This window comes from Panthera tigris, chromosome E2 (assembly GCF_018350195.1).
Source record: "Panthera tigris isolate Pti1 chromosome E2, P.tigris_Pti1_mat1.1, whole genome shotgun sequence".
Lineage (NCBI taxonomy): Eukaryota > Metazoa > Chordata > Mammalia > Carnivora > Felidae > Panthera > Panthera tigris.
Window position 1 is genome coordinate 14,966,376 of NC_056674.1, and position 24,371 is coordinate 14,990,746.

At 54.3% G+C, this 24,371-nt stretch overlaps 2 protein-coding genes across 2 annotated transcripts; one reads left to right on the forward strand and one right to left on the reverse strand.

Moving 5' to 3' along the window:
* The first annotated feature begins 10,949 nt into the window (after positions 1–10,949).
* On the forward strand, positions 10,950–12,338 carry SYCN (syncollin). The gene is made up of 2 exons (XM_042970304.1): positions 10,950–11,378; positions 12,207–12,338. Exons 1-2 carry the CDS (start codon positions 10,984–10,986, stop codon positions 12,214–12,216), a joined length of 405 nt encoding a protein of 134 aa, XP_042826238.1. The 5' UTR covers positions 10,950–10,983; the 3' UTR covers positions 12,217–12,338.
* An 893-nt stretch (positions 12,339–13,231) lies between these two features.
* On the reverse strand, positions 13,232–16,360 carry NCCRP1 (NCCRP1, F-box associated domain containing). The gene is made up of 6 exons (XM_042969502.1): positions 16,093–16,360; positions 15,419–15,481; positions 15,283–15,334; positions 14,613–14,708; positions 13,891–14,029; positions 13,232–13,758 (listed from the first exon to the last, which is right to left on the reverse strand). Exons 1-6 carry the CDS (start codon positions 16,358–16,360, stop codon positions 13,618–13,620), a joined length of 759 nt encoding a protein of 252 aa, XP_042825436.1. The 3' UTR covers positions 13,232–13,617.
* Between the last annotated feature and the right edge of the window lie 8,011 nt (positions 16,361–24,371).

Sequence of the window (24,371 nt, forward strand, 5' to 3'; positions counted from 1 at the left end):
CCATTTTGATATTTGTGATATTATACTTTTCTTATCTTCCTTCAAATTCTGGCTGCTGTTTCTCAGTCACATTTTCTGGTTCTCTTTCTTCTTCCTACCTCTTAAATACTAGAGCTTCTCAGAGTCCTGTCCCTTTTCTCGCTTCCCTCTTTATGGTCTCTCTGGACTTATAACATACATTTCTATATACATGATATACATTCATACATACATGAATTCACCAACCACCTTCTTGCTGATTACTCTTGTATCAGTCAACGTAGGCCAGGTTATGCTATCGTAACAAATAATTCTCAAATTTCAGTGGCTAGTAACAACAAATGTTTATTGCTCATTCAATATGACTATCATGGGTAGGCTGAGTCCCAGCTCCTCACTGGGATCCAGGATAAAGGTGTAGCCCTAACTGGGATATTGCTGGTCTTAGAGTAGAGAGATTACAGTACATGGTGGTCTATTCTTAGAGCATCTGCTCCAAAATGGTACACATACTTTCATTGGACAAAACAAATGACATAACCAAGACTAAAGTCAATAGGGCAGAGATTTCTAATTCCCTCCCAATAAATGGATTCCTCACTTTAAAAAGTAAGAACAGGGGCACCTGTGTGGCTCAGTCAGTTGAGTGTCTGACTGTTGATTTCAGCTCAGGTCATGATCCCAGGGTTGTGGGATCAAGCCTCACATTGGGCTCCATGATGAACGTGGAGCCTGCTTGGGATTCTCTCTCTCTCCCTCCCTCTGCCCCTCTTCTCTCCTTGTGTGCTCTCTCTCTCTCTTTCTCAAACAAACAAACAAACAAACAAATAAATGTAAGAACATAATTTGAATAAGGCAGTCTAATATATTCTAAAGTCATATCTCCAACTCTAATTTCAAGGACAGGGACAAATTAGCTTTGTTCTTGTGCATAGAAAACAGCTCAAGTTCAGATCCACACTGGACCACCTCATAAGCCAATAGCAACAAAAACTCTAATTCTAAAGGTCCCCTTGCCATCTTCTGAATAATGATCCATAGAAAGGGATTGGCCAGCGGAAACCCCTCTAAGAGCCAGTCTACTGCACCCTGAAGGCAGCGCCACTGGCTGCTCTCCATGGTTCTGAACACCGCTATCTGCCAGAGCAGGGTGGTTTCTTCCATCCCTTGGATCTTGATGAATGCCTGTTAACATCTTCAGCACTTATAGGTAATGGTGGTGGTGGTGGTTTTTATTTTTGAGAGAGAGCGCGTGAGAGAGTGCATGCCAGTGGGGGAGGGGCGGAGAGACAGAGGGCAGGGCGGGGGGGGGGGGCAGGGAGAATCTCAAGCAGGCTTCATGCTCAGAGGGGAGCACAACATGGGGCTCGATTCCACAACCATGAGATCATGACCTGAGCTGAAATCAAGAGCCAGATGCTTAACCGACTGCGCCACCCAGGTGTCCCGGTTGTTTTTTAAACGAAATACTGTAACATCACATATAGTTGTAGAACAAAAAGAACCATACCATTGTGTATTAAATGCAAATATGTTTATCAGGACTTTTTTTTTTTTTTTTGCTTAAATAATAGAAAACCCCAACTCAAAACGATCAGGAATTTGTAATTTCATATAACCAGAGGTCTAAGGGTAAAATAGGCCAAGAGTTGGCTAATTCAGGAACTCACAGTAATGTTATCAATAATCCAGATTCTTCCTATCTCTCAGCCTTGCCATTCTCAGCATTTTAGCTTCACCCTTAAGTTAGGCCAACTTATGGTCACACGGGAGCTACTACAGTTCCAGACATTACATCCTCTTGGCAATATCCAGAGGAAGAAAAGGGACAGCATCCTACCACTCCACAGATTCAGCTCTTCTCCAGCCCACCAATCATCTCCATATTGCTAAACTCAGTGGTTGATTCTCAGTCCAATCTTTCATGATCTACTCACAATCGTTGACATAGGTGATCATTCTTTGTTCTGTGAAACATACTCTTCGCTACTTCCCACTTGCCTGATTTTCCTTCTACCTCTCTGGTGGCTCCTGCTCAGTCTTATTTTCTGATTATTCTCCTCCTCTCCCACTTATAGACATTGGAATATACCAGGGCTCATCCTGGTCTTTATCTTTCCTCAATCTGTGATGCATTTGGCTATTCTCATGGCTTTAGAACATAACCAGCCTCTACAGTCATGGCTCCTGGGACAGATTGAATTCTTGCTGCAAATTCTCCCCCGCACCCCCAAATCCACATCATTGGCATGGCCTCACTGAAGACAGAGTTTACTTCCCTGCCTCTCGATTTTGGACCAAGTCATGTGGATTTTTAAAGCCAATGATGTATGTCTAAAAGTGATGATGTGTCGTTCTCAAGCTAAGCCAAGCCTCATGGGTTTCCACTTGCCTGGGCTTTGGCCATGGCAATGAGAAGAGCTCCCCTGGCTTGCTGCTGTCCTTCAGGCTGGCCTCGGATCTGAACCAGCCAGACCCACAGCTTGAAGCAGAGCCACCCATCTGAACCTGGCCGGAATCTGCCAGAGATTATCAGAGCCACCCCCGGCTGATCTGCAGATGCTGGGCTCGGTAAGTGGTTATTGTGGTTTTGAGATATTTGTGATTATTTATTACACAGCACAAAGTGACTGATACCACTCCCAAATTTTGATCTTCAGACCTCACCCCTAAACTCCAAGCTTATACATCAAAGTGACTACCGAACAACTTCATTTAGATGTCCAATGGGCTTCTCAAACTTATCATGCCCCAAACGTAACTCCTGCTCTTCTCATGTTAACCCTGTTGTTTCTATAATCTTTCTCAGCCCAGTAAGTGGCAGCTCATCTTTCCAGACCCACAGGCGAAAGACCTTGGAATCATCCCTGGCTCCTGTCTTTTCTGTCATTTCTCACATCTGGTTAGTACACCCAGTTGGCTCTAATTGTAAGTATATGCTGAATCTGACGATTTCTCACTCTCTCCACTGCCCCCGCCTAGTCTTGTCCACTGTCTTCCCCCTGGACCATGGCAGCAGCCTCCTCCCTGGGCTCCCAGTCTGTTCCCCAAACACAGCCAGAGGGACCCTGTGAACACCTGAGTCAGGCCAGGACCTCCCTTGCTCTCTCCTGGCTCCATTTTGCTCAGAGTAAAAGACAAAGTCCTCCTATAAGGCCCCACATGACCTGCTCCCCTGACCTCCCTGATCTCATCTACTCCTCTCTCTTCTCACCTCTCTCCATTCTGGCCACACGAATTCCTTACCATTTCTTAAATATTCTTTTGCTCTGGCAGTTCCCTCTCCCTGGAATGCTCCCCCACCCTCCCCCAGCATTGCCATAGCTCCCTCCTTCCCCTCCTCAAGTCTTTGCTCGAGTGCTTCTTCCTGAGGCTTCCCTGACCACTCATTCAAAATTGTTCCTACTCTGTTCCATGCCCGCTGCTTGACTAACTTTTCTCCATAGCATGTACACCATGTGGCATTCAATCATTTCATTTATTTTCTTTTGCTTATTGCCAGTCTCCCCACGTGGAATGCAATCTCCCCAAGGGCACTGTCTTTTTGTCTCATTAGTAAAGCCAATTACCCCCACGATCACTTTTTCAAGACTTGAGGTATAGTAGACATAGAATATTATATTAGTTCCAGCCACACAACATAAAGATTCGACGTCGGTACGTATGAATAATCACCAACTAGGTCTAGTTAACATCCGTCCCCGTACATTACTACGATGTTCTTTCCTGTGATGAGACTTTTTAAGATCTATCTTAGCAATGTTCAAATATGGGCTGCAGCATTCTTAACTGTGGTCATCATGCTGTGGTTACAATCCCGTGACATTTATCTCATAACGAAGAGTCAGTGCCTTTGCCCCTTTCCACCCATTTTTGTCCACATTCTACCTCTGCCCTGCCTCTGGCAACCACCAATTCTCTATTTCTGTGAGTTCGGTTTTGCGTGTGTGTGTGTGTGTGTGTGTGTGTGTGCGTGTGTGTGTGTTGTTTTCATGCGCCACACATAAGTGAGATCCTACGCTATTTGTCTTTTTTTCTGTCTGACTTATTTCACTCAGCATGTTGCTCTCAAGGTCCACCTGGGTTGTCGCAAACGGCAAGATTTCCCTTTTTCATGGCCAAATAACATCCCATCGTGTACCTATACCACATTTCCCTTATCCTTTCCTCCACTGGTGGTCACTTAGGGTGCTTCCATGACCTGGCTATCGTAGATAGGGCTGCGATGAACATGGGGGCATAGATACCTTTTTGAATTCGTGTTTTGTTTTCTTCAGGTAAATACCCAGAAGTGGAGCTCCTGGGCCCATAATCACTGTGGTTCCCTGGAAGACTTTAGCCAACACCCAATTCCTCAGGGGATCTCCTGCCCCAGTTAGCTCTCCTAGGGGACATGAGACATTTTAGGGCAGAGTCACCACATTCATTTCCTATGGCTGGTGTAACAAATTGCCACAAGCTTAGTAGTCCGCAACAACAGCATTCACTCTCCGATAGTTCTAGAAGTCAGAAGGTAAAGACGAGACCTCAAAGACTAAAATCAAGGTGTCGGCAGGGTTGATTCCTCAGGGGGGATCCAGGGGAGAATTCATTTCCTCGTCTTTTTCAACTTCCACTGGTGGCCTGCATTCCTGGGCTTCGGGCCCCTTCCTCATCCTCGAAGCACAGCGCCCCAATCTCCGCCTCGGCTGTCACACCTTTTCCTCTGTGGTCAAGTCTCCCTCGACTGCCCGCTTACAAAGACATGTGTTTGCGATTGGAGTTCACCCAGGTAATCCCGGACAGTCTCCCCATCTGAAGATCTGTAACGCATTCACATCTGCGAAGTCTCTTTTTACCAAATAAGGTCACATTCACAGCTTCCAGGATTGGTACCAGAATATCTCTGGAGGCCGTTAATCAGCCCACCGCGGTCAGCCTTCTCTCTACCACACCCAGGCTGTGGACAGGCTGGATCCCCTTTTCTCTTCTCCTGGACATCTGTCCCCTATCCGCCTCTCGTGCCATCCCTCGACCTGCCTCTTACCCAAACTTTGTGACAATCCTTCAATGTTTGTTCTTTCTTTAGGAACAGGAAACTTGGTCTGTCAGCAGGCAAATGGCTAACCCGAGTCAAGACTCATCTTCGTGTGGCATCATGTGCTCCCTTGGAGCTAAGTTCAGTGTCATGTGGCACTTCTGGGAAAGACCTAAAGGGTAAGGCATTCACTCTTCCCTCCCTCCCTCCCATTGTCCACCTGTTGTCTGGGATTGTGGGTGTGAAGGATGGAGCGCAAGCAACCATCTTGGACCATGAAGAGGAACCCACATATTGATGATGGAGCCACAGTATAGAAGGAGGTTGGGTCCTGACACTGGAGCCCCAGACAGCTTGGGCGACTGCCTCTCTTCATACAAGAGAGACTACTCCTCCTTTATAGTAAAACTCAATACTGATCTGCGATAGGCAGAGTAACTGTCCCCCCAAGACGTCCATGCTCTAATGCCTAGTCCCCATGCAAGTGTAATGGTGGCGGCGCCTGGGTGGCTCAGTCGGTTAAGCTACCAACACTTGATTTAGGCTCAGGTGATAAACCCAGGGTCGTGGAATCCAGGGCCGTCTGGGGTTCTGTGCTGAGCATGAAGCCTGCTTAAGATTCTCTCTCTCTGAAAAAAAAAAAAAAAAAAAAAAAAAAAAAATTCTCTCTCTGCCCCTCCCCCCTCTCAAACAAATATACCAATGACGAATATAAGCAATAAAAAGGAAAGGTCCCATGCAAGCCTCAAAGCTAAGAAGCTACAACTAGCTTTCGTGTCTTAGCCCCACTTCACACACGAAGAAGCTGAAGTCTACAGAGGTTGTTCAACGTGCCCAAGTGCACGGAGCTCGTGAAGGGCAGAGTCGGGATTTGAACCTGGATTCGGTACGCCCGGGCTGCCTGGTGAATCTCCGTGCTCTGGCGCCACCTCGCGAGGGCTCCCTGCCTCCCCTAACCCGTCCCGCAGCCGCCGAAGCCCCGCCCCGCTTCGGGCTCCACCCAGGGTTTCACCCGCACCAGCACCCGCACCCGCACACGCACCCGCACCCGCGGCTGCAGGGACTCTTGGGCCAACGCTGTTCCAGCCCTGAGGAGTCTCGGACTTCGCTTCCTCCACAGCCTTCCTCCTGAAATTTCATTGGAGTTTCTCTATCTAACCGCTGCCCGGGCGTCCACTTGGCCTTGCCCACCTCCCAAATCCTGCCACGACCTCCTGGTGACAGGTTCCATATTTGGAGCTGCATTCTCGCTACACCTGTCTCGGCCGGGGAGAGACGCTTCTTCAGTGGCCCCCAGCAGCCTGGCGGCACCCGGGAGCTCGCGGGAAATGCAGAGCCTAGATCCTTCACCCAGACCTGTTGGATCGGTTTCTTAAGACCCTCCCCCCTCCCTCCCCAAGCGATTTGCGGCGCAGTGAAGGTTGAGTAGCCTTGACCTGGACCGCAAGGGGGCCATGGGATCCAAGGGAGGCTTGGAAACAAGGAACCTCACCTGGGGCCGGTGTAGCTGAGAATACGGTCTTCAGCCACGTCCTGAAGTTGGATGATGACTGACCTTCTGTCTGTGTAGGAGAAGATTCAAGTTCATGTGAGGCATTTGGTTCCAGGCACGGCCTTATGAGGCTCCCCCTGGGACCCCCAAGACCTGTCCCTTTTTCTATGACTAACGTGGTTTTTTTTTAATCAGGAAAATTCTGTGAAATACGTCTTATAGAAGCTGAAAAACTTGAGGTGTCAATACAGAAAATTCTAGATGTAATAAAGTCAGTGACCTGCGGAGACTTAGAAGACCAAAACCCTACCCAGCGTTTTTTCAAACTCCAGGAGGCATCAAATTACCAGGAGGGCATTTAACACTCAGATTGTGGGGCTCCACCCCTAGAGTTTCTGATTCATCCAACTTGGGTGAGGCTGAGAATTTGCACTGACTTCTAACAAGTCCCCGGGGGATGCTGATGACATTGATCCGGGGACCACACTTCTGAGAATCCCTATTTCCAAACCATAGGAGTATGGCTGCTTGGGGGGGGGGGGGTGGTCATATTAGCCCTTAAGGATTATACAGAAATAATCCCACCAGTGACATATCATTGCAGAAGCGTAGTGAGTTCCCCTGATCCAGTGTGAACTTGAGTACTGATCTGAATATTTTCCTGTACTTATGCAACAGACAGCATTTTCATTTCAACGGTGTGCCACCTATAATGTTGTCTGTGTTCAGGCACCACCTTGATTGAGACAAATACTTCCTTTTTCTACTGGTGGCAATTTCACGTGCACACCAATCTCCTTTTTTACGGTCTTGTGAAAAATGTGGCATTCAGGTTGTGAGCTCTGAAAAGATTTTTTCCTGATGATACAAATCCAAATATACCAGTGGATATTAAGGGGGAAACTGGCTATTCTTTGCACTGTATTCCCAGAGTCCTTTGCAATGCCCCGTTTTAACTCTCTTCACATTGTGTTCAAATTATTGATCGACTTTCTCAAGGGCTCATGGGTTCCTCAAGGGCAGGGCATTCTTCCATTTTTTTTTTTTTTGAAAAAAAAAAGGAAAAAAGGAGATGTTTACTTTTCTACTATTTGCCCAGTTTGTGTTAATAAACAGTAAGGAAATTGTTTCTGGGTGAAGATGCCTGTGGGTGCTCACTCTGGGACATCAGAAATGTGCATGGACTTTTGTGCTTTGGAGATTTCATGGGGTGTAGAGCGGGAGTGGTTGAGGGCTGGGGGCTTGTTGTTGATGGTGGGTGTGCTTCTGTCCGGGGGCGGGGACAGTGTTTCTCCCCGACTGTGTCCAAGCATGTGTCTGCGCTGAGTGCATGCTGTTCTCTAGAACTCACCAGTGAGTCTCAGTGACCATCAGTGGTCGACTGTGTCACAGCATGTCCCTCCCCTCCCCTGCCCGTGTATGTGTCCCCGGATTGGGGATGCCGTGCCCTCGCTCTGGGTCTCCGTGGGTTCTCTCTGATGCTGGCTGTGTGCTACGGTCCACAGCCAGGGGTCCTGTCGCTGGGTCTGTCTCCCCATCAGGGTATCCTTGCTGTCCCGTGTCGCTACAGTGTCTGATGTTCGTGGCCCTCTCCAATAGCACTATGCTTTCCTGTCTCCATCCCTGAGTCCAGGGACCCATGCAGAGCTGGGGAGGGTGGGGGCTCTGTGTCCCTGAGGTCAAGGAGGCAGGCTGGGAAGTTAGCGGCTGGAGATTAGATTTCATGGGCTCACAGGAGGAAAGGAGGGAGAAGGATCCAGGTTCTAGTTTGGGGCAGGGCCAGGCCAGGATCCAGGGTCTCAAAATCATCATTATAAGACAGTCATAACTGCTCCCATCTCTGGAGCTTGTTCCCTGTGCTGGGCACTGTACTTTGTGCTTTATATATTTATATTGATAATGTTTTTGTTCAGTATTACAGATTAAGTATTTATATTATATGTATAAATAAAAATTATGTGGATTGTTCCTAATGTTTATGAATAAGATTTAATTATGTCAGTTATAGATTTCTTTATATAGTTATTTTCTTTTTTTAAATGTTTAGGGGTGCCTGGGTGGCTCAGCCGGTTAAATGTCTGACTTCGCCTGAGGTCATGATCTCACGGTTCGTGGGTTCAAGCCCCACGTCCGCTCTGTGCTGACAGCTCAGAGCCTGGAGTCTGCTTCCCATTCTGTGTCTCCCTTTCTCTGCCCCTCTCCCGCTCATGCTCTGTCTCTGTCTCTCAAAAATAAATAAACATTTTTTTAATGTTTATTTTTGAGAGAGTGAGAGAAAGCAAAAGAGAGAGAGAGAGGGTGCGAGCACACAAGTGGGGGAGGGGCAGAGAGAGAGGGGGAGACACAGAATCCGAAGCAGGCTCCAGGCTCTGAGCTGTCAGCACCGAGCCCGACGTGGGGCTCGAACCCACGAATCACGAGATCATGACCTGAGCTGAACTCTCAACCCACTGAGCCACCCGGGCGCCCCATAGTAAATTTCTATTGTCCTTTTCTATCATCCCATTGAAGGTAGGAGGAAACCAAAGCTCAGAGAGGTGAGTTCACTTGCCCAAGGTCACTCAACAAAGTGACAAGAGTCAAAACTTTGAACCTACTTCCAAGTGTTTCTAGCCTTTGGCTCCTCACCCCTGCATGACCCTGGCCAAAGCGGGGAGACAGCATCTGGGGGCCCCGGGGGTGGGGGCAGGGCGAGCTGGTCGGGGAGAAGAGCAGACTTGTGCTGCTTTGTGTTTGTTGAGCTCTTACTGTGTGCCAGGCACCGTGCTCAGGGCCGACGTAGTAACAGTGATGGCAAATGCCCACAGGACACTTGGCAAGGGCCCTACCGTTAGTGCTGTCACGGGGACTAACTCACTGACCCCTTATGCCAGCATCCTGAGGTGGATCCCATCGTTGTCCCCCTGGGGCCCTGCTCAAAGAGGAGCTGGGATTTGGCCCCAGGCAGCCTGGCTCTGTAGGCCGTTCACTTACCCCCTCCCCCTGTACTTTCCGTCACCCTTTGTAATCTTCATAACAATCCTATTGTACAATGTATCATCCATTCAATTTTTTTTCATGTTTATTTATTTTGAGAGAAAGAGAGAGAGAGAGAGAGAGAGAGAGAGAGAGAGAGAGAGAGAGAATCCAAGCAGGCTCCACACTGTCAGCACAGAGCCCGACAGGGGGCTCAATCTCACCAACTGTAAGATCATGACCTGAGCCAAAATCAAGAGTCAGACACTCAATCAGCCGCCCAGGGGCCCGGAATATCACCCATTTTACAGATGAGGAAACCAAGGCCAGACTTGGCCTTACCCACAGAGCCACAGACTTGAAACACTGATTGTTGATGGGTTCATCCACTCTTCACTCTGTGCTCGCCTGGCAGGCAGCAAGGAACTCCAAAGTCTCTGAAGGGTCTTGGCCAGGCCCCCAGATGCCCAGCTCCCTGTCCCCCTGTGAGGTCCCAGCCTACCCACCCTTCCTTTGCTGCTCCTTAAGTTTCCCTTCGGCTTATGTCATTTCTGCTTGTGATTGGTCACCGCTTACTGTATGTTACAAGAATTGTCTACTTTTTCCCAGGTTAAAAGGTTTTTGTTTAGGCCGTGTTTGTTGCTATACAAAAGGTTTACATGTTATACAGCTCAATAGGTCCTCTGTTTATCTTATAAATTCAAGATTTCCAGGCTTCTTAAGCAAATCTTCTGGCTCCTGGCAAATGGGGAGGAGGTTGTGGCAGCCTCCTGTTCCTCCCCTCTCCGCTTCCAAGGCTTGCCTTTCTTGGGGAGGGGGTTGTTTGATATCTTCTTGTCCATTTGTAAGCACTCTTTATATATTATAGCTATCATTGATACACTGTCCCACGTGTTGCGATCTCCCACCCCCCACCCCCACCCCCAAACCTTTTTATACGTTGCCTTGAGGTGGTAAAAACCAAGTGTTGTCCTGATATGTCTAATTCACAGATTCTGGGTTTCCAACCTTGGTTGGGAATCTCTCCTGTTCTGGGGGGAGTGGGATCTTTCTCCTCCTCTCCTCCCCTCCTCTCCCTTCCCTCCAGGGCCACTCTCTCCTTATCTCCAGCTTTTCCTTTCCCAAGGTCCTGTGTCCTGACAAGGGGACTTGCCCAGCCTGGAAACCCAGCCCCCCACCCCGCCCTCCGTTGACCTCTCTTTATTTGGAAGTGGGCGGAGGGGGGGGTTGGTTTCCAATCCCTGTCGGTTTTCTAGAGCTCTTCGTACCTATACCTATAAGGCTATGCTGCCCTCCAGTTACAAGAGACTCGTCCTCAAGTCCTGTTAATCGACTTTTTAAAAATAACGTTTGCCACGTGAAAGTTACTAGGTTGTATACAAATCTGCCCATCTCGTGTTCATCGGCTGTGGGTTTCCGGCCTCGGTTAGGAAGGCCTCCCCGCGGGGGAGGCGAGGGAGGGCGTCCTTATCTCGCAGCTTCTCCCTTCCCACGGGTCAGGCGCATAAAAGCTCGAGGGGACGCGGCCCGAAGTGTCGCCATGTCCCCGCTGTGCCCCCTGCTGCTGGCCCTGGCCCTGGTGGCCGTCCCCGGCATCCGAGCCGCCTGCCCGCTGCCCGCCGACCTCAAGAGGCCGGACGGGACGCGCACGTGCGCCAAGCTCTACGACAAGAGCGACCCCTACTACGAGAACTGCTGCGGGGGCGCCGAGCTGTCGGTGGAGCCGGGCACCGACCTGCCCTTCCTGCCCGCCGACTGGAACAACGCCGCCTCCTCGCTCGTGGTGGCCCCGCGCTGCGAGCTCACCGTGTGGTCCCTGCGCGGCAAGGCCGGCAAGACGCGCAAGTTCTCGGCCGGCGCCTACCCGCGCCTGGAAGAGTTCCGCAAGGGCATCTTCGGAGACTGGTCCAACACCATCGCGTCGCTCTATTGCAGGTGCCTGCCCGCGCCCCGGCCCCGCCTCCGCGTCCAAAGCGCGAACCGCACCCCCCCCCCGCCCCCGCCACGCGGCGCCCCCGACCCACGTGGGGACTCCCTAGAACCAATCCCTAGAACCAATCCCGGAGGACCCCCTTCCCCTCCCCGCACCCTGCCCCCAGCAAGGCCATGCCCTTCGGACCCAGCTCTGGGATTCCCGGACTCGGCAGCTGACCCCACCCTCCAGCCCGCCTCCCACCTTCCTGAATCCTCCACCTGCGGATCCGTCCAGAGCCTGGCAGTCCTAGGCCTGGCTTGGGGATGGGGAGCCACCAATCCTCTCACCCTGGAGCCCCCAGAACCGAAGCCAGTCGTCCCACCCCCAGATCGTCGGGTCCTGGAGCTCCCAGACCCAAGTCTGGGACTCCCAGACTCTAAACTGACCCACTGCAAGACCCCAAACCCAGTTCCAGGAAGCCCCCAGCTACCCTCATGCTCCCCATCCACCTAGACCCTCTAGATGGGCCTCCGCCCTGGAAACCAGTCCCAGGAGGCCCTGCTAGGGTTCTGGAGGCCTCCAGACCCAACTTTGGAGGCCCCTGAGCCCACTCTGCACTCTCGCATGCAAGCTCACAGACCCTGGGGCCCTACACCGAGTCAGAGCTCTCTCCACCTGTTGGGTCCCTCCCCCTGCAAGAGCGCCAAGAGCTCCCAGGACACCTAGGTCCTGAACTCAGAGCCCAACCCCAGCCCCCCACCCCACCTCAGGCTTTCGGAAGCCCCCACACCCTGGATCTCTGAGCCCCTGGCATCCCCCGCTGGTGACAATTTTTGACTCTGTTGCAGGTGTTACTGATGCCTTAGAGGTACCTCGTGTCCAACCCCCACAGAGTGCAGAGGCCCCTCACCTGGGGTATGCTGAAGGCCCCAAGTCCCAGGAGGAGAGAACTTTCTTCCTGCCCCCTCCCCACCCTGTCTTCCCTGCAATATAGAGTGTGCTTGTGAAGTTACCCTGCCTGCCATCTACTCGTGCTTGGGGCGCAAGTCCACCCTGGAAAGGGCGGTCGGGGGGGGGGGGGATGTCGGGGGAGAGAGCAGGGTGGTGAGGCCTGCATCAGCCTATACTTGGGACAATGCTGTAGGTGGGGACATACTCATAGATTCTGCCATGGATTTAGGTGTGCACAAAGGCACACATCCACAGGACACGCGTGTGACATGTACCGTTGGCTGACTGTTAAACGTTCAAATGCTTCCCACACTTTTTGGTAGATAGCCCTCCCCTGAATGTCCCCCCCCCCCGCCCCACCCCCAACTGTTCTGGCCTGCCAGGGACCTCCAGTTTCCCTCAGGATTCACGCATGGAACAGCAGGAGGCCTCCAAGGACCCTGCCCAGGCTAAGACCGGGGTCTCCTGCGTGATCTGGCCAGAGCCCCGGGTTTAGGGGTGGTTAAAGACTTTCAATCTCTTTTTCCCCAACACATGGAAAAAATTTTAGTTCAGATTTGCAGTCTGTCCCGCCACTGTCCCCAGCACGATGGCCCCGGATGGATACCATACCTTGCTGGGTTCGGGGGCTCTGGAGGACTGAGGCGGAGAAATGAGGGTCTTGGGGGAAAAGATATGGGGACGGCTCTAGGGGTTGAGAACTTGGGGGTGCGGGGAGAAGGGGAACAGTCTGAGACTAAGAGATGCCAGAGAAGAGGCAGGTGGGGGCCCCAAGAGGCTGTAAACTGGGGACATGTGGAGAGATCAGCGGTCAAGGGAGATGCGAAGGGCACAGGGGCTGTGGGGTGCTGGAAAATCACGGTGTGAACTCAGTGACATTCTGAAGAAGCAAACGCCAGGGAAAAGACTCCGCATCCCCACGCACACACATTTATTCATCGATCCACAAGGATGCGCGAAGCACCTACTGCCTGTCGAGCACTAACTCAGGAGGAAGTGGCCGCTGCCCTCATGGAGCTCAGAGAGTGCGGAAGCAATGCCAACGAGTCAGACGTCCAAGGGTGTGGGAAGATGCCAAGCGGGGAGCCGAGGGCCAGGCAGGAATAAGGGGCCCAGGAGGTGGTCAGCGATCAAGGAGAAGCTGAGGGGTCATGAAGGGATTAAGGGAACAGGTGGTGGTGAGCACCAGGGAGGTGCGAAGAGAAGGCCACAGAGCCGAAGGGTCAGGGAGGTGCCAAGGGATCGGGTAAAGCGTCAAGGCTGTGGACAAGTGACACCGGGGGTCAGAACAGGCCCGGAGTCTGCCAGTCACTCCCTGAACTGCACGGACACGGAGGAGTCCGTCACCCTCGTCCGCCGCAGCCCCCCAGGCTCCATCCGGTTCTTGGTCTTGTGCAGGAAGTGGACGAAGCGCACGCCAGGGCCATACTGGCGGAACACGTGGGACACCTGTGGCAGCACCCAGGGTTAGGGGAGAAGTCCTTGTTAGGGACCTGCGATCCCTACCCTACCCTGCCCTCTGCCCTCTCTGAGGTGACAGGAACACGTGTCTGGGGATGGCAGCCGGGGACAGAGCCTCACCTGGATCCAGCAGCCGGGGCGGCCTCTCCCGGAGGCCCGGGGGGCCACATGGTGCTGCGCGATGACCGTGCGGCGGTCGGCTGCCAGCAGCCAGACGTGCAGCTCATAGACACACGTGTCCAGCCGGCTGTCCTCGTACCTGGGGGTGGGGTCCAGGCCTTCAGCTGCCACTGCGGCCCCGACGTCCCAGCCCCAACCCCTGGCCCTGATGGCCATTCAGCACACGCTCACTGGCACCCGCTCTGTGCACCCGGGGCCTGGCAGTGCTGGCCACACAGCAAGATGGCCCCACACCCTTGCGGGAGTCACAGTCTGATGGGGGAGGCAGACCTGTCACCAGTGAAACCAAGAATGGTGGGGGCTGGGAGGGGGGAGGTCTGGGGGCACATAATGCATAATGCGTCTGCCCCAGCTCGAGGGTAGTCAGGAAAGGATTCTTGTGTAACCATGCGTGACGGAACCCCAAAGGATAAGGGCTTTATCTCGAGAACAGGGGGTGCCGAGCATCTCAGAAAGAAGGACCGGCCTCTGGCCTGGCCCATCTCAAAAGCTGGGAGTCTCAGGGCGAAGGGGCTAGTGCAGTGGGCGGGGCTGGGTCCTGCAGCGGGCGAGCCGGTCTTGGTGATGAGCTCAGACCAAAGGGGAGGAAAGGTGAGGTTTCCACATCCGGGAGCCCATCCCGTGAGCTGGCGGGGACAGGCTGGCCAGGCAGGAGCACGTACCAGTCCATGACTGTGATGTCTGGCTGCTCATCGTCGAGGAGCTCCTCCCAGAGGCCCTCGGCCATAAGATCCACACACTGCTGCTTCACGGTCCAGCTGCGGGACAGGGCAGTGGGGGTGGGGGGGCGGTGAGGCCTGGGATGTGCTGGGGTCCTAGTGCCCTCGCAGAGACATCAAGGGCACCCACATAAGGGCGCCGAGCACTCAGTCAGCACCTTGAGGGTTCCTCTATTCCCCTCTGAGGGCCATTCCTTTGGAACCCCATGATGCAGATGAGAAACAGAGGCTCAAGAAGGGAAGTCACTGGCCTTAGGGATCCCAACCCAGGCGCGTGTGACTGAGGCCCTGAGTTACACCGTCTCCCCTAATGTGCAGAAATGAGGCTCGGTTTGATGGAGAATCAATAGTGGCCTGGTGACTCCCTCTCCCGGGGGGAAAAAAGTGGAGAAAACAACACTAAGACCTGTTATTTATTGAACATCTACTACATGCGGGCGGGACCTAGCCAGCCAGACCCTCCCTTGTGTTTTGTGAGCATTCTTTTATGCCAAAGCCTGTGCACCGAGCAGGAGACTGAGGCCCAGAGGGGCAAAGTCAGTTTCTCTAGGTCCCGCAGCCAGACCCTGGGGCAGGGAACCAAATGCAGGCCACACGCATCCCGGCCGCTCACCTGAGGTTCTGCTGGAGCTTCTCGGTCCTAATGTACCAGCCGTGGAAGTTGCCTGGCAGGTGGAGGAGCAGAGCGTTAGGACAAGCACATTCTCCAGGACTGTCCCCTCCCCTCGGGCGCCGCCACCAGCACTCACCCAGAGTCTCCAGGGGCTGCTGGGTGGGACCAGTAGGGGGTGCTGGCTCATAAATGTTGATGCCTGAAATGCACAAGGTGAGTGGAGCCTCGGGCAGGCTGAAATTGCCTCCAGCGCCCCCCCCCCCCACCCCGTCCCACCCCTACCCGCCTCCACCGGACTCCCTCCCCCCCCCCGAGGGCTCCGCTGGAAGGGCAGGAATCTGTGCCAGACCGGACCTGCCTGGCAGCGACGTGTGAGTCAGAGCCTTGCCAGAGCCCTGAGAATGTCCGGGGGGGGGGGGGGCGGGAAGCGACGGTGCGGTGAAGAGGGAGGGTGGAAGGAGGAGGGCGTCCTGGTGTGACAGACAGAGGGACGGAGAGGGAAAGAGAGGCACGTAGAGAAAGAGACAGAAATACAGGCGGAGGGAGGCAGGGAGAGGTAGAGATACGGGGTAAGACAAAGAGACACAAGGGGACATAGCAGGGGCAAATGATACAGACAGAGACAGAGGGCCGTGCACGGTGGGACGAAGAGAGGCGCCAGGAGACGGAGAGGGGCACAATGACGGGAGAGCCGGGGAAGGATGCAGAGAAGGCGAGAAGGGCAGAGAAGGAGAGACGGAGGGCTGCGAGGGTGCCGCGCGCGGCGGAAGAGGCGGGGCCTCGGGGCCGGGTGCCCTGCGGCTCCCGCACCTTCGGGGTTGGGCGAGCGCAGCAGGTTGCGGTAGAGCGGCCGCCGCAGGAACAGCAGCTTCCAGGTGAGGCGGGGGGGCAGCTCCAGGCTCCCGCCGGGCGGCCCCCACTCCTCCAGCAGCAGCTGCCGGGCGTAGGCCTCCGACGGCTGCTCGGGCCGGGGGGACCCGGGGGACTCGGGGGGCGCGGGGGACGGCGGCGACGGCGGCGACGGCGGCGGGGGCGGGGACGGCGGCTCCCGGGGGCTCTCGGGCTGGTCGGTGTCCATCCCGCTGCCGAGCGCGTGTGGGTCGCGCACCTGCTCGGTCTGTGGGCTCCGGGCGACTGTGCCGGGCTCGGCCGCGGGGCTCGGGGTTAACTGGGGGCGGGAGGGGCGGGGCGCTCGGCGGGCATTTAAGAGACGGGTGTGTTGGGGGAAGGCCCTCGGTCCCAGGCCCTCCGCCCTCAGACTTAGGAGTCCGGGGCCCCAGTCCCCTGCCCCTTCAGACCAGGAGTCCGGGTCCTCTCCTCCGCCGGGACCCAGGAGTCCAGGCGCCCAGCCCCGCTTCAGTTTCCCAAGCCTCCTGCCGCAGTTTCCCCGGGGCCGGCCGAGGGCCCAGGCATTGGCCCTGGGAGAAGCGTGTGACAAAAGAGCTAATACCAGGGCTCCCCCGCCCTCATCAAGACCTGGCCTGGCGGGGTTCAGAGGTCACTTGAGGAAGACCCCCTCCTGCCCCCACCCCGTTCTCATCCAGAGGGTAGGAGGTGGGGGGAGGTCCTACCTCTGCTGCTTCCTCCTCCCCCCTCACCTGGGCCATACCCTTGGGACCCTGACAGGGGCACCCGGGTGGCTGAGTCAGGTAAGCGCCTTGATTTCAGCTCAGGTCATGATCTCACAGTTTGTGAGTTCGAGCCCCGCTTAGGGCTCTGTGCTGATGGTGCGGAGTCTGCTTGGGATTCTCCCTTTCTCCCTATCTGCCCTGCATGCACTCTCTCTCTTTCTCTCTCTCTCTCAAAATAAATAAACTTTAGAGAGAGACAGAGAAAGAGGGACAGAGAGAGAGAGAGAAAATGGGGGGCGGGGGGCGGGGCAGAGAGAGAGGAAGACACAGAATCTGAAGCAGGCTTCAGGCTCTGAGTTGTCAGCACAGAGCCTGATGCGGGGCTCAAACTCACGGACCGCGAGATCACGACCTGAGCTGAAGTCTTATGCTTAACTGACTGAGCCCCCCAGGTGCCCCAATAAACTTTTTTTTTAGAAAGAGAGAGATGCAGAGGGACAGATGTGAAGGCACGAGATGGGGGACCCCAGGGAAGCCCTGAGAGAGCACCAGAGAGGGGAGCAGCAACCCCACCTGGGTTTGGGGGGGCCTGTACCCCTTCCCGGGACAGGGGCAGGGGTTACGCACTGCCAACCCCTCTTTCCTCAGAGGTCCTGGGGATTTTGGAGTGAGGGGTAGGGCGATGGTGGGGGCAAGAGGTCGGGGTGCGGAGGAAGTGGGGTGCCGGAGGAACCTGTAGGGCCGGATGCCCGCGGCCACATCCTCCGGGGCCCCGTCCCACACCGGCCCAGGCAAGCACAGGCACAGAGTTCCGCACGGATTACCGGCGACAGTTTTCACAGTGGGTGCTTCCTGTGTACTAGGTGCTGTTCTAAGTGCTTATGGGTTCATTTCGTCCTCCAGCAACAGGGGAGGTGGACGCCCCTATTATCTGCACTTCGGAGACCCAGGAAAGGCGGCAGCACACAGGGGTGGCGCTGCGGCCCGGCCCTGCGCACCCAGTGCCTGTGTTGCCGGCGCACGGACCCCGTGTGGGGTGTGTTGTTATTCCCATTTCACAGATGAGGAAAGAGAGGCCACCCTCACAGGCCTGGTCCCATGCTGCCCTAAATAACCCCGTATGCTTCCACGGGCACTTCCTGCCCCGGATTCCTGCAAGATGCGGACAGACACACGTTCCAGACACTCTGAGTTGAGCTCACACCCGAATGAAGCTGCTCGTGTAATTGAGGGCTGCTTGCGTGCCAGGCATTGTTCCGCGTTCTTTAGGTGGAGTAATTAACTCGATCGCCGCATCCTCCCTAGGAAATGAAGTCCGTCATTGCACCCATTTTGCAGATGAGGAACCGGAGACGCAGAGAGGTCTAGTAACTCATCCGCGGTTGCACAGCTGGCGGGTCCACAGGTGGATACACCAGAGTTTCCGCCGGAGGCACATGGATGGGGACACAGAATCAAATCCCCCCACCCCCAGGGAGGAATACTGGCCCGCACAGAAGCACGCGAGAGATGATGGTCACATTTACTGGGTGTCTGTCTTTAACTCATGGAACCTCACAACAAGCCCGGGTAGGGGGGATCTAGCCATGGTTCCTTCATTCACAGATTGGGAAACTGAGGCAAGAGGTGAGATGACCTGTCCTGGGAAAGGTGAGAATTAGCTAGGGTCTTGGGCGGGGTGGGGGGGGGGGGTGGCAGGCGGGACCCATGGGAGGGAGCAGACCAACTGTTGCCCTCAAGGGCTGGCACCCAGACGCACCAGGAAGGCCTCAGGTGTTTCCCAAAAACTCGCAGAGCTCCTGGCACACGCACAGCCAGAGACACTCCCCCGGCCGCCACAAGCACACAACACACACCCATATCTATGCACCCATATCTGGCCGCCAGCCCACCTGACCTCGCTGGAGAGGGAGCACAGGAGCAGGGGTGGGGGAGGAGGAAGAGGAAGGGCAGAGAAGAGCGGAAGTGTCTTTCGCGGGGAGTCACAGTTGTTCCTGGGTCAGAATCCAAGGCAGAGAGTGGCCTGGGGCCAGAGACCTAAAAGGAAGAGCGGCAAGGAGTGTGTAGAGTGGGGTCTACACCCCTGCCCCGCCTGCCCCCCGGCCTGTCATGGTTTCCACACCACACTTCACATCGTCTCCTTCCTGGGTCCTCACCCCCTTCTATATCACACACACACACACACACACACACACACACACGGATACAGTCAGAGGGGTCCTACAAGAGCCCAAACCCAAGCAGACACTCCCCCACTTAAAACCACCATGGCTCCCCAGTGCCCTCAGGCACTCTTGGACTGACATTCGAGGCCCGGATTTCTGGTCCCTGCCCCCATAACCTGTGCTCTCCCATCAGGGATTTTGTTCCCAAAGTTCTTTCCACCTTGAATGACTTTCCCCCTCACTCACCCCCCCCCCCCCAGACTCCGTGTCCCAAACTTTGCAGCATGTCAGACTCACACAGGGAGCTTATGCAGAATGTGTCTTCCCAGGTGCCACTCCCAGGCGCCTGACTCAATCCCTCTGGGCCCCAGAATCCAAAATTTCAGAAGCACCTCTCCCCCTGACACTCCTATGAGAAACATTCTTACTTAAATCTGAGGAATCCAGGCCACAACCCGGGGCCCTGCAAAGCCAAGCGGCTTTCAACATTAGACCTCAAATGTCCCCCTGTCTCCACCTTCAAGGAATAAAGGTCTTAGTGTGGGGACCCATCTTCCAAACAGGCTGAGGCCTGGGTGACCGACATAGCGCCCCTCCTCAAGGGCACCTCTCATGGGTCACGAAACGTTCAAGACCATGGGCAATGGCGGGACCACTTTGGAAATCACTTCGACAATTTTTTTAAGTGTATTTATTTTGAGAGAGAGGGAGAGAGAGGAGGGGAGGGGCAGAGAGAAAGAGAGAGACAGAGAGAGAATCCCAAGCAGGCCCCACACTGTCGGCCTAGAGCTCAACGTGGGGCTGGAGCTCATGAACTGTGAGGTCATGACCTGAGCCGAGATCAAGAGTCAGACACGTGGGGCCCCTGGGTGGACAGGTCCACACAAAGGCCCACACGCCACGCTTTTTCATAACAGCTCCAAGCTGAGAACAGCACAAGGTGCTCATGCTCTCTCTTCTCAGTAAGGAAAAGGGATAAAGCATCGAAACATACAAGCGCGCGCACGAAACCACACACTGTCACGCAGAGTGGCAAATGCCAAGCAAAAAATTGCACGTGCTCTGCGGTTCCGCTTAGGGAAAATGCCGGAAGAGGAGGCAGTCACCTAGAATCCAAGAAGGGAGGTTGCTGGCTCCCTGGACCTGGGAGGGTCCCCTTTAAAGAGGCACGAGGCGGGGGGGGGGGGGTGCTTTCTGGGAGGATGAGGCAGTTCTGTCTTAGTGGTGGTGGTTATATATGTGTGTGAATACGTTTGTCAAAACTCGCCCAGCGGTGTGTTTAAAATGAGTGTGTTTGGGCGGGGGGGTGGGGGGGGGCGCCTGGGTGGCTCAGTCAGTTAGGCGTCCGACTCTTGACTTCGGCTCAGGTCATGATCTCACCGTTCGTGGGTTTGAGCCGGAGCCTGCTTGGGATTCTCTCTCTCCCGATCTCTCTCTGCCCCTCCCCCTTCCCCTCCCGTGCGCGCACTCTCTGGGTCTCAAAATAAATAAACGTTAACAGAATCAAATAAAATGGGTGTGTTGTATTGTAAATTATACCTCAGTAAGAAGCAAAACAAAAAGAATACGGCAACTCTCTCTACATACTAATAAGAAATTATCTACAAGCTTATTAAGTGAAAAAAGCGCGGTGACCGACAGGGGACCTTATATGCTACTATTCGTGTGAAGAAAAAAATATATGCAAAGCAAACAAGGATCCCTGGCTTCCCATTGCCTTTCTACCTCTTATTCTTTTAACAAATACTTAAGTATTACATAATAATAAGTAATAATACTTATCAAGTACCACTATTACTTATATCCCCCAGCCCTGTGCATTGGGGAGATAATGTGGAAGAACAGAGAGATTCCTGTCCTCATGGAGCCTCCGGCCTTGTCGGGGGAGGTATGGACTTCAACAAGTCCAGGGGTAGCTGGTTAATTAACAAACAGCATCAAGTGCTTTGAGAAAAAAGAACAGACTGTGAGGACGGAGGAGAGGAGCAGGAAGCCTGCTTTAACTAGGGTAGTTAGGGAGGACTTCTCGAAGGAGGTGACATTCGAGTGGAGACCTGAAGAAAGGGAAAGAGCTGAGCCTATCCAAGCAGCAGGAACAGCAAGTGCAAAGGCCCTGGGGTGGGACCAAGCTTAGTGTGTTTGGGGAACAGCAGGGAGGCTCAGGCAGCTGGAACAGAGGAATGTAGGGTATTGGGGGGCAGCTTAGGTAAGGAGCGGTAGGTAGGTAGGTGGAATACATTCTAAATGAGACCCCAGGGAAGGTCTCAGCTGGGAAATGATCTCTGGCTGAGAGTGGTCAGGGGAACAGCGAGGAGGCAGATGAGGGTGCACAGGACCAGGGCGGGGTCATGGAATGACAGGCAGAGGACAGGTTCAGCATCCCCTCTCGATTGGCCCTGGGCCGTGGACAGATGGTGGCACCATTATCAGAGAGGGGAATGTGGAAGGCGGGACAGATGCGGGCTTGGGGAGGAGAGACAGGAAATCGAGCGTTGTATGTAGGTTGTGTGAAGTGCAGGACATCCAAAGGGACGGTGCCAGGCGGTGACTGGATATACGAGGCCACAGCTGAGGGACAGATCAGGGCTGAGACCCAGATCTGGGAGGCACCGCCGTGTCGACAGCGGAAGAAAATAATGAGATATAACAACAATAATGATTGCAATTACGGAGCGCTTACTCTGGACCAGACACTGCCCAATGCGCTCGTGTGTATTCACGTAACGCACTCACTGCGGTAGGTATTGTTATTATTAAGCCCACTTCACTGGGAGGAAACTGGGGCACAGAGAGGTAAAGTGACCTGCCCAAGGTCACCCAGCCAGGACGTGGCAGAACTGAGATTTGAACCCCAGCGGGCTGGCCCCAGAGTCTGCATCCCCAGGGAGGGTGGCTGAGGTTGGGGTCCAAGGTCCTCATGCTAGTACCTGGCCCCCAGTGGGACCCTTCTTACCAGCCATCTGACCATGGCTCTGCTCTCCTTAAAACCCCTCCTGTAGCCCCAAAGGCCTCAGAGGGGATCCTGGTTAGCAGTCCAGTCTCTAAGTCATGGAGCTGGTCCCGAGCTACCCGGACACCGCCCCTGCCCCCTCTCTGCATTCTGGCAGCTCCAACTGCCATTCCTAGGATTCAGAGCCCTCAGGAGGAGGACAGATGAAGGCTGTGCTGGGCACGGTGACAGGGCTCCATCTCGTCCCAGGTGGGAAGTCCCGCTGGGGTCTGTCGGTCCGTCTGCCCCATTACACACGGTGTACGACTTTCCTAGGGCTGCACAGCCAATGAGCACACACGTGGTGGCCTGAAACAACAGAAGCTTATTCTAAATCCGAAATCAGGGGTCGGCAGGGTCTCGCTCCCTCCAGAGGCTTTAGGGGAGAATCCTTCCTTGCCTCTCGTGCCTTTTGGTGGCTGCCGTGTTCCGTGGCTTGTGGCCACCTCGCTCTAACCTCTGCCTCTGTGGTCATGCTGCTTCCTCTTCACTCTCAGATTTCCCACTGCTTCGCTCTTTTTTCCCCCTAAAGTTAATTTATTTTGAGGGGGGAGGGGCAGAGAGAGGGAGAGAGAGAATCCCAAGCAGGCTTTTTGCTGTCAGGGCAGAGTCCAGTGTGGGGCTCAATCCCACGAACCACAAGATCATGACATGAGCTGAGATCAAGAGTCGGACGCTCAACAGGCTGAGCCACCCAGGCCCCTCTGCCTCACTCGCATAGGTCAGTGACATTTGTCATTAAATCTAGGGCCCACCTGACTAATCCAGGATGACCTTTCCACCTCAAGCTCTCTAACCTGATTATATCTATAAAAACCCTTTTTCCAAGTAAGGTAGCATTCACGGATTCTGGGGACTAGGTTGGGGACATATCTTTTGGGGGACTGCCATTTGTCGCCATGCAACCCACGACAGACAGGAATCCCTCAGAGGACCTCCTCAGAGGTCTGGGAAGGCAAGAGAGCCTGGTTCAGTGGTTCTCAAATTTGACTATGTGTCAGAATCTTCTAGAAGGCTTATTAATCGCAGACTGTCGGGCTCCAAACCCTGCTCCCACCCTGAGTTTCTGATTCGGTAGTTCTGGGGTGGGCCAACAGGTGATGCTGGCCTGGGATCCCACACTAGGAACCACTGGCTGGTGGTTGACCATAAAGTTGCCTGAGCTCAACAGTCGCCACCCTTATGCTGTGTGTCCTTGGGCGAAGGACTTTCCTTCTCCAAGCCTTAGTTCCTCATCTATAATATTGAGCTAACTCCTCCCCACAGTGCTATCCGAGGTAGCCCACACTCTCCCCTCACTCGTGGTATCCCATATTTTTGCTGGTCCTTGACCTTCCAACTTCCTTTCTACCTCAGGGCCTTTGCACAGGCTGCCCCTTTTGCCTACCAGGCCTTCCACTCCATCTTCCCTTCAAACGTCACCTCTTCATAACACACACCTTTCTGCCTTTATTCTACCCAACAGTATATCCTGGCAATTGTTCCCTACCGGTGCATAAACAGCAACCTGGGCCCTCCCCAGCCAAGGTCAGTTTCCCACCCCCTGCTATTCTCTGTCGTCACACCCCGTTCTTTCTTTCTTGAATTTTGTATGATTTATAAATACCTATGAGTATGTGGATATGTTCACTTGGTCATGAACCGTGTCACCCCATGAGAATGTCTGCCTCACCAGGGCAGGGCCTTGGGCGGGTTTGTTTTTTTGTTTTGTTTTGTTTTTAGCTCAGGGCCGACAGACTGGTTGCTCTGTTTGCTGAGCAGGGAGGACAAGAAGGCAGGAGGACGAGGCTCCATCCAGTCAAGGAACCGCATCCAACGTGCATGAGTCTAGCTCCCACCGCTTCCACGGCAAAACCAGTATCACCCCCAGGGCCCAATCCTACTGGTTGAGAGAGAATGGTGGGGTTCTTGGAGGGCAGGTACCAAGGGCCTCTGAGAAACAGACGGTAGGTTTTCCACCAGGGATGCAGGGGGTGGGGAAGCCCAGCCAGGTCGGGAGGGGGCAGGGGATGGGAGAGAGTCTGGTGGAGGATGCGGGGAGCCAGCTTCGTACTGCAGGGGGCGACAGAGAGGCAGGGATGAGTTGGGTAGGAGGGAAATGGGAGGGGCAGAGGGAGAGAGGAAGAGGAGGAGGGGAGAGTGGTGGGGAGGGAAGCAAAGAGACACAGAGACGGAGGTGTAGATAAAGACAGACTGGGATGAGCTTGGCCAGGGGCAGGGAAGGATCTAGAAGGTTAGAGACACCCGGAAGGCATTACCTGGGGCAGAGGGCAGGTGGGAGTCCAGCGGCAGGTGCGGGAAGAGGCAAGGCGTGTGTATTTCAGATACATTTGCCCTTGTGCCAAATACAAAGTATTCGTACAA

Bases quoted from the DNA above. Each gene is read 5' to 3' on its own strand.
- NCCRP1 (XM_042969502.1), bottom strand. From the start codon at position 16,360: ATGGACACCGACCAGCCCGAGAGCCCCCGGGAGCCGCCGTCCCCGCCC. The intron at 14,709-15,282 runs GTGAGCGGCCGG...CCTGTCCCGCAG, and splicing joins AAGCTCCAGCAGAACCTCAG to CTGGACCGTGAAGCAGCAGT. The intron at 13,759-13,890 runs GTGAGGCTCTGT...GTGCTGCCACAG, and splicing joins GCCCCGGCTGCTGGATCCAG to GTGTCCCACGTGTTCCGCCA.
- SYCN (XM_042970304.1), top strand. From the start codon at position 10,984: ATGTCCCCGCTGTGCCCCCTGCTGCTGGCCCTGGCCCTGGTGGCCGTC.